The sequence below is a fragment of the Aotus nancymaae genome, unplaced genomic scaffold, assembly GCF_030222135.1.
Source record: "Aotus nancymaae isolate 86718 unplaced genomic scaffold, 86718_ANA_hifiasm-v0.15.2.pri h1tg000040l, whole genome shotgun sequence".
Classification (NCBI taxonomy): Eukaryota; Metazoa; Chordata; class Mammalia; order Primates; family Aotidae; genus Aotus; species Aotus nancymaae.
In genome coordinates this window covers 12,784,147-12,801,738 of record NW_026988454.1, presented here as the reverse complement: position 1 = coordinate 12,801,738, position 17,592 = coordinate 12,784,147, and the positions used below count along the sequence as shown (strand labels likewise).

At 41.6% G+C, this 17,592-nt stretch overlaps 1 protein-coding gene across 3 annotated transcripts in view; it reads left to right on the top strand.

Moving 5' to 3' along the window:
- Positions 1-17,592, top strand: part of TIAM2 (TIAM Rac1 associated GEF 2) — a 310,343-nt gene that overhangs the window by 217,088 nt on the left and 75,663 nt on the right. For all 3 annotated transcript variants that reach the window (XM_064360523.1, XM_064360524.1, XM_064360525.1), the window contains 5 exons: positions 10,212-10,373; positions 12,429-12,533; positions 12,770-12,848; positions 15,516-15,608; positions 16,471-16,734. In XM_064360523.1, coding sequence (XP_064216593.1) covers positions 10,212-10,373; positions 12,429-12,533; positions 12,770-12,848; positions 15,516-15,608; positions 16,471-16,734 — 703 coding nt within the window. The remainder of the gene's footprint in view (positions 1-10,211; positions 10,374-12,428; positions 12,534-12,769; positions 12,849-15,515; positions 15,609-16,470; positions 16,735-17,592) is intronic.

Genomic DNA, 17,592 nt, shown 5'->3' with positions numbered 1-17,592 from the left:
TCTACTCGTAATTAAAAAAAATTTTTTTTTTTTTTTCTTAAGACAGAGTCTCACTATGTCACCCAGGCTGGAGTGCAGTGGCACGATCTTGGCTCACTGCAGCCTCCACATCCCGGGTCCAAGCGATCTTCGTGTCTTAGCCTCCTGAGTAGCTGGAACTACAGGCTTTAGCCACCGCACTTGGCTAATTTTTATATTTTTAGTACAGATGGGTTTTCACCATGTTGGTCAGGCTGGTCTTGAATTACTGGCCTCATGTGATCTGCCTGCCTCTACCTCCCAAAGTATTGGGATTGCAGGTGTGAACCACCGTGACCAGCCTGTAATTTAATTTTAATTGTAAAGAGTAATCGTATTCGTTGGTTTTTTGGAAATGTATTTCCTCATTATTGACCGTAGTCAGTTGCAAACCCTTTGCTAATAGTGGACCTATGCTTTCTTTATTTTTAAAACATTATTTTTGTAGAAATGGGGAGGGAGTCTCCCTATGTTGCCCAGGCTGGTCTCAAACTTCTGGCCTCAAGCAGTCTTCCCGCCTCAACCTCCCAATGTGTTGGGAGTACAGACCTGAGCCATAGTAGCCTTTATGCTCTGTGAAAGGAACTTCTTTGATGGTTAACTAATGTCCTTAAGGTATTTTAATCAAGACAGTATGTTCTGTATAATTAACTAATAACCTGATAAATAACTTGCTTATTTTTCTTAGCTGTAGACATTCTGCTAATTAGATATGAGCCTAATATGGTTTTCACCCAGCATGTGTGGTAATTTGTTCTCAACATAAGATTTTTTGATAAACAAAAGCATTTGGTTGAACATTTTTTGCTTTAAAAAGATATGAAACTAATTACAGTGTCAGTATTTATATAGCTGAATGAAGTTGATTTAGTAGGTATTTCTAAATGTTTATATTGTTTTTAATGTTAATTATGCCACTGCAAAATTTAGAAGGTGAAATTTGGAAAAGGCAATTGTTTTTACTTCTTCTACTCAAACAAACCACTTTCAACATTTAGCTATATTTTATTCCAAGATTTATTCTGCGCACTTTAAAAAAAGTAGATATGAGTTTGATTTTGGTTGTTCTGTTTCACACCTTTCAGAAATGTGTACTTTTTGGTTAACAGCAGTATCAAGAAGACATAGGATGACTTGAATAATATTTTTTATTTTTTTATTTTTATTTTTTTTTGAGACAGAGTCTTGATCTGTCACCCAGGCTGAAATGCAGTGGTGCGATCTCGACTCACTGCAACTTCCAGCTCTTGAGTTCAAGCGATTCTCCTGCTTCAGCCTCCTGAGTAGCTGGGACCACAGGCAGGCACCACCATGCCCAGTTAATTTTTGTATTTTTCATGGAGATGGGGTTTCACTATTTTGGCCAGGCTGGTCTTGAACTGCTGACCTCAGGTGATCCACCCACCTCAGCCTCCCAAAGTGCTGGGATTACAGGCCAACTTGAATAATATATGACATAAAAAAGTAAAATGCAACTGTGTGGGAAGTTAAAACTTGAAGTGTATTAGAATAGTAGATAGTACAAATTGTGATATGAAGCTCTTATAAAATGTTATAGAACTTTAGTTTTTAAATAATGAAAAAGGGTAGCTGGCAAATGAACATTACAGGGCCATTTCATTAGTCTTTTCTCCCCTACCATCTGTCAGATGTTTGATTCAAGTGGATTTTCTGGAACTCAGCTACCTCAAAACTCCAGTAACTCTAGTGAGGTAAGCTTTGCTGTAGATGGCCACCATCTTGTTTCACATGAATAACACAAATGCTTAGTTAAGTGGGAGATGCTGGTTCAGAATCTTTACGTGAACTTGTTGAAAATAGATTTAGAATTAAAATGATCCCAGTAGATATTCTCTAAAGAGATAGTCTTAAATGCCAAGCATTTTGGAGGTATCTAACCTCATAATAACTCCATTTTAAAATTAGTGACATGACTAAAGTCATAATACCATCTTTCATTTATCCATCTCCATTCCTCAGCACTACTTATCCTCATCTGAGAGTTCAGTGAATACAAAAGTGCATTTTCCTCTCAGGGCTGTCGGAGATCTTCACACAGATAGTACATTCAAGTGGAACTGAGTAGTGTCTCCTCATCCCCAGAATTGCTTCTGACCAAACAAATCCTCAGAATGATTGCTGAATGAAACCCTGGAGTATGAAACCCCGGATGTGCCTCTGCCTCTTCCTAGTGCCATTTTCAAACCCACACCATCCCCATGAAGCTGTGTTTCATGTCATTGGTCTTTTCTGTAATTTCTCCACCACCAAGTAATTTTACCTGCAGTTTCGCCCCTCCAAAAAAAAACTCTATTTGTTGATAGTGAAAAACTGACTATAATAGAGTTGGACAAACTTAATATACCTTTGCAGAAGTAGGCAGTCTTCTTTAATTAATCAGTGGGGATAAATCAGTGAATTGGAATTTATTTTGTGAAAAACTGAGGATTCCTGGAGTGTTGGATGCTATAAGTCCTGGGAGAAGTGAGTGAGAAACGTTTTGGTGATCCTAAAATACGCAACATAGACAGACACATATTCTCCTCCATCTGTGGTCATCCCAAGCTGCTCGGGGTGCTGCTGTTACTGTCAAAACTGCTTGCAGGTGGCAGCTCTGCCTGGGTTGTCCTGCTTCCTGAAGGATGAGCTCAAAATGGATTAGAAAATCCTGTGCTCAAAATCCCGTCCCCTTCCCTCTCCTTCCCCAGGGATCAGGGGTCGGTGGAGTGCAGGCTGTGTGATGTCGTGAGTGCCTTTTACCGGCTGCCTTGTCGCTGGAGTTGCGCCTGTTTTTTGCTCTACTTTTGCTGGATTTAAGCAACCATGGAGGGAAAAGGAAGCCGAATCCAAACCTTCCTTTTTTTTTTGTCATACCATGAAAATGGCAGACTTTTCATAATAAATGATTTCCCTTCCCCATCCCTATATTTTTTTCTAGACATGCCCAACCTGTTTGAAAATGCAGATTAAATTGCACAGACTTCCTGGAACTTTAACTTGATTTTTCTTGCTTTTATGTCTCCGTTATTTGCCTGGTTCTTACTCTGTACTCACCATCTCTTACTTTAGCCATCTGTCATGTGCATATGACATGCCTCCCGGGGAAGCTTGTAATCTATATAGTTTATATATGGTTATCTATATATTCTCAATCTGTAGCACACTGCTAAGGATATGATACTTGCTTAATAAGTTTGATGATTATTTCTATTAGATGTAGTTATTTAATGGCTGAGAATAACTGATTTGTAATAAAAGCCCATGATTTTAGGGTCATATCACTTGCAGCATTATATAACAATGTAAAATTGTTTTTTTTTTTTGAGATAGAGTCTTTATCACCCAGGCTGGAATGCAATGGCGTGATCTTGGCTCACTGTAACCTCCGCCTCCCAGGTTTAAGCGATTCTCCTGCTTCAGCCTCCCGAGTAGCTGGGATTACAGGCGCATGCCACCCCACCCGGCTAATTTTTGTATTTTTAGTAAAGACAGGGTTTCACTATGTTGGCCAGGCTGGTCTGGAACTCCTGACCTCATGATCGCCCACCTTGACCTCTCAAAGTGCTGGGATTACAGGCGTGAGCCACCACGCCCGGCCAACAATGTAAAATTCTTACTTTGAATGTTAAGAGGCCTGGCATGTTGGCTCATGCCTATAATCCCAGCACTTTGGGAGTCCGAGGCAGGTGGATCATTTGAGACTAGCCTGGGCAACATGGTGAAACCCTGTCTCTACCAAAAATACAAAAAATTAGCCAAGTCTAGTGGCTTGTTCCTGGGAGGCTGAGATGGGAGGATCGCTTGATCCTGGGAGGCAGAGGTTGCAGTGAGCCAAGATTGCACCACTACACTCCGACCTGGGTGACAGAGTAAGAACCCATATTCCAAAAAAGAAAGTTTTGAAACTATAGCATCAGTACACTTTCTGTTAACAGAATTTATGTTGTACTTTGAAAATAAATTTTGCTAATGTAGCCACTTACAGTGAGAATTTAGTTTAGTGCACTCAAATAAACAAGTCCCTTCAATGCTCTAAGGAGTGAGAAGGAACTATTATTACTATTATTACTGCATTTGTTTTTTTAAGCATGTGTATATAAACCGTTACTCCGATTTATTTTAGCTAAGCATTACTTGTGATGTAGGGATACTGAAGAAATTCCTTTCATTTATAGGACTATTTTGATGCAGCCTCTGTCATTTCTGTGCTGTAGTACTCAGATAATTAGATACAGATTGAATGTATCTATCAATACATTCAGAACTAAGGGTGTAATTTGTTTTGTTTTTTTAATGTCTCTGGGGCTTAAAATTCTACCTAAGCTGGCTAAATAATTAATATTTCATCTTGCTACTTTTCATCTGTGAATCATTCTTGGAGAATACGTGTAACCTACACAAACCTTCTATTTTTATACAGTAAGCAAGCATATTGCACCCATTTCTGTAACACAGAAAGGCCGTTGTGAGGGAGGGGCTGTGTGCATTTTAAAATATTCCATTCTAATTGATGCATCATGTAACAGTCCAACAGTGAGTCACCCTAATTCAGAGTCTGTTAAAGCTGGAATAAAGCCAGTCTGACTTGAGCATTTTTTAGGGGACACTTTGGCTAGCCAAAAATGAAAGCTTTTCATAGCGAACGTCTGGATGAGTAATAGTGAGTCTTACACGGCCTTTGAAAGGAGGTGTTTGTCATGGAGATTGTGACAACAAATTCCCCACTAAGGCTCGGATGGTGGCCGCCCCAGAAGCTTCATTGCAGAAACTATGGCAGCCCCTGGGCCTTGGCTCTTTCTCCTGGAAGACTGGCTTGGGGTGTCCCCGTTTTCTGCGGCAGTGAGTGAATGCAGCATTGCCACGTTAGTCATGAGCTCCAAACTTAAACAAACAAAAAACCCCGAAACCAAAACAAAACCCCTAATATTGGTTTCTTAAATGGAAAATATGAATGAAACAGCTTACTCTTCACCACAGTATGGCAGCTGTTTAGATAGAATATTAATACGCAACCCTACATAGCATGTATACGAATACATACACGCGTAACCGAGAGCCAGCTAGATACATCTTTGTTTTCCTTTCATATCAACTGATGTTTGGGCATCAGTCCAAGAAGGAAATAAACACTTTCTCTTCTATGACATTTTACTGTTGTTAAGAAAACTGGGAGCGTGCAACGCCCTTTTGTGTTTCCTCCTCATCTCCCTTGCAGATAGACTTTCCTTTTATCAGCCACTGTGGCGGTGTGGGCACATTTGTGACAGCCAGATTGTGATTTTGCTACTCACTTCCCTTCCGTGATCCAAGTAGTAATTACGAGCCATTTGATCCAAAAGCATCTGCTGTGAGAACACACGGAGTTTCAATTTTTTTCTCCTTGCTGCACACTGAGCATAAGTAATTTGACATGTGGTTTCAGGACCATTGATGTAATAACAATAAGTACTTCTGTGGAATGGCCTACAAGGAGAGCTCAAGTGATTTGCAGACACGAACTAGTCAGTCTGAGTGGCTGTGGCTGCAGTTCAGTGATGTCCCCATGTCGTGATGGCCAGTTGGAGCTGACTGCAAGGTGATCGGAGCAGCGGTGGCCACTACCGTGCCCCAGGGCTTTGGAACAAGGGGTGATTCTCAGGCAGTTTCTTTACAGTGGCCATTACTGAAATACAGTAGTTAAGCTCAGTACAGTATAATGCCACGATCCAGGCTCAATTCAAAAAAAAAGCTTTACAATTGATGTCTTTTGAATATGATTCCTCCCGTTAGTCTTCTAGCCAGCCCGCGAGGCTGGTGTTTTTAGCCCTTTTGAAGGTGAAGGAACAGGAGTGCAGAGGCGCTAGATAGCCCCCAAGAAGACTGAGATTTGACCCGGATTGGTTTTCTATTACTGTATTTTTTCTGTCTTCATTTGTATTCTCAGGACCAGGAAGGCTTGAAGAGGCTAGCTGGAAATATAAGTATTTTTTCTTTGAGGGGAGGAAGTAGAGTGGGAGGCAGGGTAGGTGTGGAACCGTCGTGACAGAGGTAGCCAGCCGTGGAATTCTGGGTGGTTAAAAAGATTCATTCAACATAGTAGCATCTTTGAAACGGGTAACCTGGAAGAAGAGTTTCACAGATGGCTCCATTTTTAATGCTTATTTTCAGGATTCTTGGTTTCTTTTATGAAAAGAATGTTGGAGAGTATTTTATCTGGCTTTGTGAAACTAAAGCATGTGTATTTTCAACTTGGATAGCACTGACCCTCTTTCAGAAAATTAATCCAACTTTTCTTCCAAATGGACAAAGCTTACAACAACCTCAGACATCTGTAAGCACCAAGTAGCTTTTTCTTTTTCTAGTTCTAATGAATTAATTTTAAATTCTTTTTTTTTTTTTTTTTTGAGACGGAGTTTTACTCTTGTCGCCCAGGCCGGAGTGAAATGGCGCGATCTTGGCTCACTGCAACCTCCGCCTCTGGGTTCAAGCAGTTCTCCTGTCTCAGCCTCCCGAGTAGCAGGGATTACAGGCATGCACCACCACACCCAGTTAATTTTGTATTTTTAGTAGAGACAGGGTTTCTCCATGTTGGTCAGGCTGGTCTCAAACTCCCAACCTCAGGTGACCTGCCTGCCTCGGCCTCCCAAAGTGTTGGGATTACAGGCATGAGCCACCACGCCTGGCCTTAATTTTAAACTCTTGGTGCTCCCTTTGAATAACCAGGTTTTACTTTTCTTGAACTGTATACATTTGTGAGGTGTGTGTGATAGGCATCTTCTCTTCTATGGTTCACTGGATCTTAGGTCAACAGTGTGGACTCAGAAAACCATTGCTCAGAGCAATTGTGGCACGGCACCTTGTTTAATGGATTTTAATAGGATTATTTCTTTCGTCCTTCCATCCTTCCATCTATCTGTACACTTTTATCTTGTCAAGAACTTGTTCTCCTTCAATAACCTCTTAATTTCTCTTCTCGAAGCTTTCAGAGAGCATTAAGAACTTGACGCTATGTCAACAGCGTTGAGTAAGATACTGAAACTGGACAGCGTTTACCTTTCATGCCTGTATATGACTGTGAATTTCGAGTTGTATTCAGCTCAGCACTCAGGCGTTAAGTGTGTCCTGGGTGCAGGACGCACTGTGTTAATGGCTGGGAGACCGAGGAAGCAGAAGACAAAGCCTCTGCTGGCATTCATCTTATCCTGGTGGGGGACCTGGAAGTGACCCCCATGTGAGCTGGGCTTTGCCAACTGCTGTACCATGGACATAGGAGAGTAAGCTCATCTTAATGGGAGAACTTGAGGGCGGAGAGAGCAGAGACAGGAGAGACTTCCCAAGACAGGGGCATTTTAAACCAGGTTGGAGGGTATATATGGCTTCAGCACTGATGCTATAAGGATGCTACAGCAGAGAGAGGAGATGGAAAGCGGCACCAGTGAGGAGTAGGAGCGCGCCACTCCCTTTTAGGGAATGTTATCTGAGCCATTCTGTTCGACGTGAACATGGTGTGTGGCGTAGAATAATGGAAAGTAATCAGGAAATTTAGGTTGCACCCATTATAAAGGGAGTTAACTGCCAGGCGGGCATTCTGTGTAGTAGACTGGTAGTGTAAACCAGCTCAAGCCAGACTTACATGCTTCAAATCCCTGGAGTACCATAGGCACTAATTGTGTAAACTTGGGCAAGTTTCTAGAATTTTCTGAGCCATATTTTTCTTGCCTGTCCAATAGGAATCATGACATTGTCTCCCTGAGAGGGCTGGTTGTGAGTGGTGAGTGAACTGATAGCACATCAAGAGCTTGTTTCATTTGGTCCCATGAGATGCAGTCTTTGTTTTTTTGGAGACAGTCTCCCTCTGTTGCCCTGGCTGGAGTGCAGTGGCAGGAGCTTAACTCACTGCAACCTCTGCCTCCCAGGTTCAAGCGATTCTCCTGCCTCAGCCTCCCGAGTAGCTGGGGCTATAGGCGCGTGCCACCATACCCAGCTAATTTTAGTAGAAGTGGGGTTTTACCATGTTGGCCAGGCTGGTCTTGAACTCCTGACCTCAGGTGATCCACCCACCTCAGCCTCCCAAACTGCTGGGATTACAGGCATGGGCCACTGCACCTGGCCAGTGATACAGTCTTTCTCTGATTGTAACAGTGGGAACAAAAGGGTGTGAAGGCACAGTGTGAATTTGTACTGCTCATGTCCCTCCCCTACCTGTTTATCGACAATTATGTTTTTCCTGATCTCCAAAAGTGCAGCAGTAAATTGCTCTGCCACCCTCAGTGGGAGCCTGTGACTTCCTGCCTTGTTCTTTGTGAATTTTCTTACTCCACAGTGACCTCTGCTGGGTTTTAGTTTGCTTCTCAACAAGCCTGATTTGAGAGGTGGGGCCTGCACCTTCAAGGCTAAGCACGTGGTTGAATCACTGCCCAGATGAAAAGAAGTACCTGAGAGAATGAACCAGAGAAAAAACATGTGCCTCTGTAAGACAAGACCCTTTAGGAGAGAGTGTCCGGGCTGGTTCCTGGCGTCCCTGGCTCCATGCATCTGCTCCTGTCTTTTCCTTTGGCGTTGACACGTGTGGGGATGTTCGTTCTGGCTGTGATCCTTCTTCCAGAAAAATGTGCTGAAAGCAGCAGATCCATGACAGATCCAGAAATGTCACTTCAAAGTTGAGCACCATGTTTTCAGAAAGATGATACAGAGAGACGGATTTTTCCCTTGCTTTGTTCTTTGAAATTTCTTTATGATGTCTCTTCTAGTTTTTAAATCCTACGTAGGAGGATCTTTTCCTTTGTATTTAAAAATGCATGGGATTCAAAGTACAATCGCTCATTAATGATAACTTTAAGGTATGATGAATGATACATAATAATGTGATAGTATTGTATCTAGAGGTGACATTTTCTGGTATGTAAGGTGTTTCACGTAAATGACCTCTTTTGCTCACAAAACTTAACAAATTTTCAATATTACATTAATGATGTCCTCTTTTACAAAATAGGAGCTGAGTTGTAGCAAGATAAATATTTTGTCCTAGGCCACACTTTGCTGGTAGAATCTGTGGCTTTTGATTTCAAAGCCCTAAATCTTTTCTTTGTTACTGTGTGAATGTAAGAACCTAGCCAGAGAGAAACATACCTGCATTGCTTAAGAAATGTATGCAATTTTTGTCATGAATTACAAAAGGACAGATTAGCATGAAGTCAGCAAATTGTTGTGACAATATAGTTTGGTAAACTGTTTTTGGGAAAGGCTACCTGAAGATGGTAGGTTTTAAGATGGTTTTCCAGCAGTGTCTATGTATGAGATAGCTGAAGGATAGAGAAAAGGTTTTCCAGGACTACGGGTTAATTTTAAGGAACAATTAGATTTCTGTCAGTGATGAGTCAGGCTAAAATTAAAAAGAAGAAACAAAGACAAAAAACCAGGTAGGCTTAGAAGAGAAGGCTCGTGCTTGGATTAGGTACGGTTCAAGGTCAGCATGGCAGGCAGGTGTAGTGGCTGTGGACAAGTGTCTGGAATTCAGTGGGAGGTCAGAGAGGGATTATGGCTTACATGCACATTTCACAGTGGCCCTTCTCAACCATGATTCCGAAGCAGTAAGTGTGGATACTCAGCAGCCCTGACATGAATTGTGGTGGTTGGTTGGTTTGTTTTGAGACAGGCTCTTACTCTGTTGCCCAGGCTGGAGTATAGTAGTGTGATCTTGGCTCACTGCAACCTCCACCTCCCAGGTTCAAGCAGTTCTCCTGCCTCAGCCTCCCGAGTAGCTGGGACTACAGGGGAATGTCACCATGCTCAGCTAATTTTTGTATTTTTAGTAGAGATGGGGTTTCACCATGTTGGCCAGGAGGCTGATCTCAAACTCCTGACCTCAGGTGATCTGCCCGCCACAGTCTCCCAAAGTGCTGAGATTACAGGCGTGAGCCACCGTTCCTGGCCAGATTATGGTGTTCTAACTTGGCATAAGCAGCCAGTTGACCCAGTGGAAAAAACACAGGACAGAGAGTCACCGACTTTCACTCCGCTTCCCTTGGCTGCTGTTTAATCTGCAGAAAATGAATGAGGAAACGTTGGCCTCAGAGGGTTGTGAGAAGCCAGTGATGTGAAGAGTGTGAGCGTTTACTCTAAATACTCCGTAAAGGAACAGGACATTTTTTTCCGGTGGTTTCCTTCATTTGTTAATTAAATTTTCTGCATTTTCTTTTGGCGTCTACAAACAGGTGGACGAACTTCTGCATATATATGGTTCAACAGTAGACGGCATTCCCCGAGACAACGCATGGGAACTCCAGACCTACGTTCACTTTCAGGATAATCATGGAGTTACTGTAGGGATCAAGCCAGAGCACAGAGTAGAAGATATTTTGACTCTGGCATGCAAGGTAATGGATTTTTCTACAGAAATACACTTCTGAATAAAAATAATCATTAATGTTGCAATCTTATGCCTTCTAAATTCGTGTGGTGTTCAAGGGCCCACTTTCCATGCCAGGGAACGTATTAGCAAATTTATTTATTTATTTAATTTTTGAGATGGAGTCTTGCTCTGTTGCCAGGCTGGGGTGCAGTGGCACGATCTCAGCTCACTGTAACCTCCATCTCTTGGGTTCAAGCAATTCCCCTGCCTCAGCCGCCTGAGTACTGGGACTACAGGCGCGCACCACCACACTTGGCTGATTTTTTGTATTTTAGTAGAGACGGGGCTTTACCATGGCCAGGATGGTCTCGATCTCCTGAGCTCATGGTCAACCCACCTCGGCCTCCCCAAAGCATATTTATTAATTAATGTGTTTATCAGCATATTGATTAATTAGCATTCTATTCCTTGATCTCTTTAGAAGAATGAGTTATTAGGTCACACCTCCATGAAGAACCTGAGATAATCCGAACTGTGTATACTTTGATATCTAGAATAATTGTGAAATTCGTTGCTATTTAAGTTACTTAGAGATGGTGTTTTATAAGAAGGTGGCATAGACTTTGAGGTTGTTTAATTTAATCCTAAATAGTTTTACCAGATTTCTCTAGATTAAATGTGAAACTTGATATAATTCACAGTTGCTTCATGGAGATTAATATAAGATGATGTTTTATTCATTTTTCAAACTGGGTTTCATTCCGGATTTGAAAAGGAAGTTTGTGTAAAATCTTAGAGCCCTCTGAGAGAGAAGATACTCAGCAACATCACAGCAGAGGCTTTTAGACCACCAGGTGGCGTAGTAGAGCTTAAATAGTTTGAGTTTTCAGAGAAAAATACAATCAAATATGTTGAAATGATGAAAAAGGCATATAGTTTGGTAACGCTTAATCATGTGCACGTAATAAATGTGAAAAATGTTTAATCTTAGTTCCCCTTTTTCACTTTGACTTGAAACATTAGGATACTGGACATTTACATGTAGTTTATATCCTTATGAACTTAATTTCCTTTTGCTCCTATATATATAACATTTTTATTCAGAAAACCAACAATTCTATACCAATGATATCATCTATTAAGGGATAATTTTCTAGGTGACAGAGGGGATCAGAAGTAGTGGGTAAATTTGACCCAGTTAGAGCATAGGCCTGAGATAAATTTCTCACTGTTGAAAATGTGCGTAAGAGAGAAAGAGAGGGAAAAGATGAGTGTGTCTGTACACATTTTGTTTCTTCGAAAAGCTTTTGGAGAAGGACATTCTTAATTATGAATTCAGTAGATTTGTTCACATTTTACAAATTTCTGTACTTTGATAATGAGAAACAAGGTTGGGCTCAACCTAACTAAAGAGATGACATTTGCTGAGCTGGTAAGATTGATTCTGCTATCAGATATGTTCTGCTGTCGTCTCTTAAAATGCATCTCTTGCCTTTAATGATAAGCAATGTCATTCAGAGAAAACCTTCTGAATAATAGTCCCCCTTTACTTTTCTGTATATAATAGTCCCCCTTTACTTTTCTGCATACAAGTAATTTCTCTATTTATTTGAGATGGAGTCTTGCTCTGTTGCCCAGGCTGGAGTGCAGTGGTGCGATCTCAGCTCACTCTAACCTCCGCCTCCTGGGTTCAAGCGGTTCTCCTGCCTCAGCCTCCCGAGTAGCTGGGATTACAGGTGTGTGCCACCACGCCTGGCTAATTTTTATATTTTTACTATAGTCGATGCTTTGCTGTATTGGCTAGCCTGGTCTCAAACTCCTTACCTCAAGTGATCCACCTGCCTTGGCTTCCCAAAGTGCTGGGATTACAGGCATGAGCCACCACGCCGGGCCTGCATATGAGTATTTAAATTTAAGCGCTTATATAGGTTTAAATTCAGTTTTCTTTTAGAGATTTCTTTTAGAAATCTTTTAAATGCAGTTTTCTTTTAGAAATTTCTACTTTGATTTTTAATAAGCCTGCTAACTAACGATGGATTTAGAAAGAGCATTTAAAATCTGAATAACTTTTTCTTTATAGATGAGGCAGTTGGAACCCAGCCATTACTGCCTGCAGCTTCGAAAATTAGTGGATGACAGTGTTGAGTACTGCATCCCTGCGCCCTATGAATACATGCAAGAACAGGTAAGTGTGCGTCAGCTTTCGGAAGGGAAATCAAACCATATCCATGGCCTTTTGATTTTGAAAAATGTCATTTTTGGGGAAAATTCTATTTAATTTGGCATCTAGTTTGGAAACAGTCTCTATGGAAAGAGTATCTTAATGGCTTTCTTGTTTTATTATGAAAACTAGTGTCAAAGTAACTTTTGAAGGTATCATAACATGAAATCCTCTGATTTTGTTGTTCTTACCTTCTGTAGGTTTATGATGAAATAGAAGTCTTTCCACTGAATGTTTACGATGTGCAGCTCACGAAGACTGGGAGTGTGTCTGACTTTGGTAAGTGTTAGGAGTGCCCTTGCCTGGGAGTTGTGTTGTTCGTCCTTGTCTAGTTTGCCCCAGTATCTTTAGACTTAATTTTTTTCCCCTTACATTCACATTTTCTGCATATATGACAATAGTTTCTGAACTTCCTTTCTCTGCCTTCATTTCTATTTATTGATATCAGCAGGCTACACAGATAGGTATCAGTATTACAGGGAAATGCCAAGTACTGAAATGGAATGAATATAAAATTGATGGGAGTTTGAGAGTCTAGATGTAATAACCCATCGAATGTCCTGTGTGCTGATGCTGCTCTAAGATCAACTCCTGATTCATGTGACAGTTGCTTTCATCTCTAGTGTCTTTGTTCTTAGTTTGCTCGTCCCACCTGTAATGCTCCCTTCTTTCTTCCCCCATCCCTCCTCTCTGATGACATGAATCCTACTGTCCTTCAGGAACTAAGTCAAGGTCTGACTTTCCTGAAGAAGCCATCTCTGATTGCTTTGCTTTGCTTGTTTCTTTCTGCCCTGAGTTTAACAGTTACGGGTCGGTGCATCCGAGGTCACTTCACAGCATCATTTCCTACATTTCTCTTTGATTAGATACTGATTGGTAAATACCTCCCTAGAAACACTCAATGATTAGGTAATGATTGGTAAATACCTCCATAGAAACACTATTTTATACCTTGTTAAATATATTGATACAATGTGATTATTTTCCTTGAAATGATTCAAACTAATAATAAGTAAGTTTATAATATGTTAAAATGTCCTTTTTAGGCTGCCTTCATTTTAAAAAAATTTGTGTAATCTTTTCTGACCCCTATGTTTATTTTTATTTTTATTGTTTTTGAGGCAGAGTCCTGCTCTGTCGCCCAGGCTGGAGTGCAGTGGTGCACTCTCGGCTCACTGCAACCTCTGCCTCCTGGGTTCAAGCGATTCTCCCTGCCTCAGCCTCCCAAGTAGCTGGGATTATAGGTGCCTGCCACTATGCCTGGCTAATTTTTGTGTTTTTAATAGAGATAGGGTTTCACCATGTTGGCCAGGCTGCTCTTGAACTCCTGGACTCAAGTGATCTGCCCACGTCGGCCTCCCAAAGTGCTGGGATTACAAACGTGAGCCACCATGCCTGGCCCCCATGTCATGTTGGTTTTTCCTTTCAGGCCCTCTTGGCCTTTTTTCTCCTCCTTTTGGCCTTCACTGTGCTTTTTGTGATTGCCATTTGTGTTCATCTTTGTATTGGAATGACTGAATGAAGACCCTTGCAAAGATACTCTCTGGTGAGACCATAATCTGCCAGGCTCTGCTGGGGGCACGGAGGAGACCTGGGGATCAGGACATTCTTGCTGTCCTCAAAGAACTCTCTGTATTAGGGGACCAAGGCGTGGAAACGTGTGTTCCTCACTGTGGCATCACAGAGGAGGACACTGAGTTTAGGAATGGTGCATTCAGAAGAGGGAAGGTCCCCCTAGGATTTGCATGTGATCTTATGTATTCAGGGCAAGCACTATATTCATCCAGGCATTTTTTCACCTTCTTAAATTGCTTGACCCCAAACATAGCTGTTTCTCAACACTTATTTGTTGTATTGAACTGAATTTCATATATTTCAGTAAAAGCATTCTTTGCTGTTAAATTTGTTCCTAATTTTTTTTTTTTTTTTTGAGACAGAGTGTTGCTATGGTGCCTAGGCTGGAGTACAGTGGTGCAATCTCAGCTCACTACAACCTCTGCCTTCTGGGTTCAAGCGATTCTCCTGCCTCAGCCTCCCGAGTAGCTGGAATTACAGGCGCCCAGCACCACACCCAGCTAATTTTTATATTTTTAGTAGAGAGGGGTTCCATCATGTTGGTCAGGCTGGTCTTGAGCTCCTGACCTCGTGATCCACCCACCTCGGCCTGCCAAAGTGTTGGGACTACAGGCGTGAGCCACCATGCCCAGCCTCTAAATTTTTAATTGTGGTAATAGACATATAACATAAAGTTTATCGTCTTTACCACTTTTAAATATACAGTTTTGTGGCATTAAGTACATTCACAGTGTTGTGCTACCATCCCCATCATCTCGCTAGAAATCTTTTCACCTTGTAAAACTGAACTCCTTACCCATTAAACACCAACTCCTCATATTGTCCTTCCCCCAGCCCTGGGCACCACCATTCTGTTAATACTTTCTACCTCTCTGAATTTGACTGCCCTAGCTACTCATATGAATACTATCACACTGTGTTGGCTATTTGTGACTGGGTTATTTGACTCAGCATATTCTCCTCAGAGTTCACCCAAATTGTAGCATAGATCAGGATGTTTTTTCCTTTTTAAGACTGGATGATATTCCCCTGTACACATAGATCACGTCTCGCTTAACCATCTGTCCATTGACAGACAATTGGGTTATTTCTACCTCTTGACTATTGTGAATAATGCTGTTAAACACGTGGGTTCATGGTCTCACCTTTTAAATAAAAGTTATGTCCTTATATTTCTTAAGCCTCTGGTCTGCCATTTTTCTTGTTCTGCCCCTGCAAGATATTTTTGTCCTTTCAAAATAGTTGTAATTTAGACTTTCTCAACACACTGTCCTTACCAGAAAAGATTTTCAAGGAAATACTGCTGATGTGGTTGGGGAAGTTGAGCGTGGTGGGCTGAGACTTGTTTTTCCCTTTTCTTTTCATTCCCAGGGTTTGCAGTTATGGCGCAGGTGGACGAGCATCAGCATCTCAGCCGGATATTTGTAAGCGACGTCCTCCCCGATGGCCTGGCGTATGGGGAAGGTTCGTGTGGCACCCTGTGCCTCTGTTCCCTCTTCATTTGAAACTATGGAAAATGTGGTCTGGCTAGTGAATGTTTCTTCTTCAAGTTTGATCAGGAAAAGGTTTCTCCTGGAACTTTCAAGAAAGTAAATATAAGAGTTTAATTGGAAATGCGACCAAACGCAGCAGCTCACTCCCATAAACCCAGCTGCTCAGGAGGCTGAGGCGGGAGGATGGAAGGATTGCTTGAGCCCGGGAGTCCAAGACCAGCCTGGGAGATATAGTGAGACTCCTGCCTCCATAAAAGAAGGATGGAGAGAGACAAAAGACAGAAAATGCATATGCCTGTATATAGAGAGCATTCGTGTGTGTGTTTAAAAGACAGAAAGTGTATACATGTATGAAGACAGACAGAGGGGAGAAGGAAGAGAGTGTGAGACAGACAGGCAGACACCGATGGAACAGATTTAGCATCGGGATACTAGAAAACACAATCTCTCAAGTTGCTTCTCTTTCAAACGATTTATTCTAATAGTAACTGTGAGAGAACTAACATTGCTTTTGCTCTTAGTGGCATCTAAATACTATACATTTTGGCCCTTTAATTCTTTTTTGTTTTTCTAATGTAAAAGATGAAGTCTCACTGTATTACCCCAGGCTGGTCTTAAACTCCTGGGTCAAGTGATCTTCCCATCTCTGTCTCCTGATTAGCGGAGACTACGGGCGCCTGCCACTGTGCGGCCCTGGTACTTTCTTTGAAGAAAGCAACAAACAAAACAGTCCCTAAGAGTACCCGGTTTGAATTTGCGGCCTTCTTTCATCTTAAAGTATTTCTCTCAGTAATCCCTCTGTCTTTTTTCTGTTTCCCCTTCCTTTTTCTCAGGGCTGAGGAAGGGCAATGAGATCATGACCTTAAATGGGGAAGCTGTGTCTGATCTTGACCTTAAGCAGATGGAGGCCCTGTTTTCTGAGAAGAGCGTCGGACTCACTCTGATTGCCCGGCCTCCAGACACAAAAGCAACCCTCTGTACATCCTGGTCAGACAGTGACTTGTTCTCCAGGGACCAGAAGAGTCTGCTACCCCCTCCTAACCAGTCCCAACTGCTGGAGGAATTCTTGGATAACTTTAAAAAGAATTCAGCCAATGGTAAGGCTTTGTTCTGTCTTCCTTCTTAACTGCTGGTATCAACAGCCAATATTTTTAGGCTGTAATTTTGCTTGCAAACTCAGATTATTTAAGCCGTTCAAAGAATGTCTTCTAATTTATTAGAAGAACACAGATGCCAACCGGAGTAGATTTTATCAAAATATATGCATTTTAGTAATTACAGCGCTTTCATGAAAACAGAAAATAATTATTTTTGCACAAAATAACATTTAAAAAAAATCACGGACTCTTTAAAAATCACCCACAATGTTTGGTCTCATAGTTGCTCTGTGATTGAAGGCAGATAAAAGCCTGCATAAATGCCAAAGTTGAATTTTTCTTATTTAGTTGAATTTAAGGCAGTAATCTGTTGGCTCTGAGAACAGCCCATGCATTTCAGTCCCTTATATATTTTGTTAAGTACTGCTTTCTTAGTAAACAGCAAACTGTCTTTTTAAAAATTGATTTTTTTTTTTTTGAGACAGAGTCTCACTCTGTCACCCAGGCTGAGTGCAATGGCATGATCTAGGCTCAGTGCAACCTCCGTCTCCCAGTTCAAGCCATTCTCGTGCCTCAGCCTCCTGAGTAGCTGAGATTATAGGCGTGTACCACCATGCCTGGCTAATTTTTGTGTTTTTAGTAGACTTGGGGTTTCACCAGGTTGTCCAGACCGATCTCAAACTCCTGACCTCAGGTGATACACCCACCTCGGCCTCCCAGAGTGCTGGGATTACAGGCATAAGCCATCGTACCTGTCCAGTAAACAGCAAACTTTTAATGTAGGTCATGAATTTTAAAGCTTTGTCAAAGCCTAAAAGTGAAAAACTGTGTGCCAATATATTTTTCTCATGGTAAGAC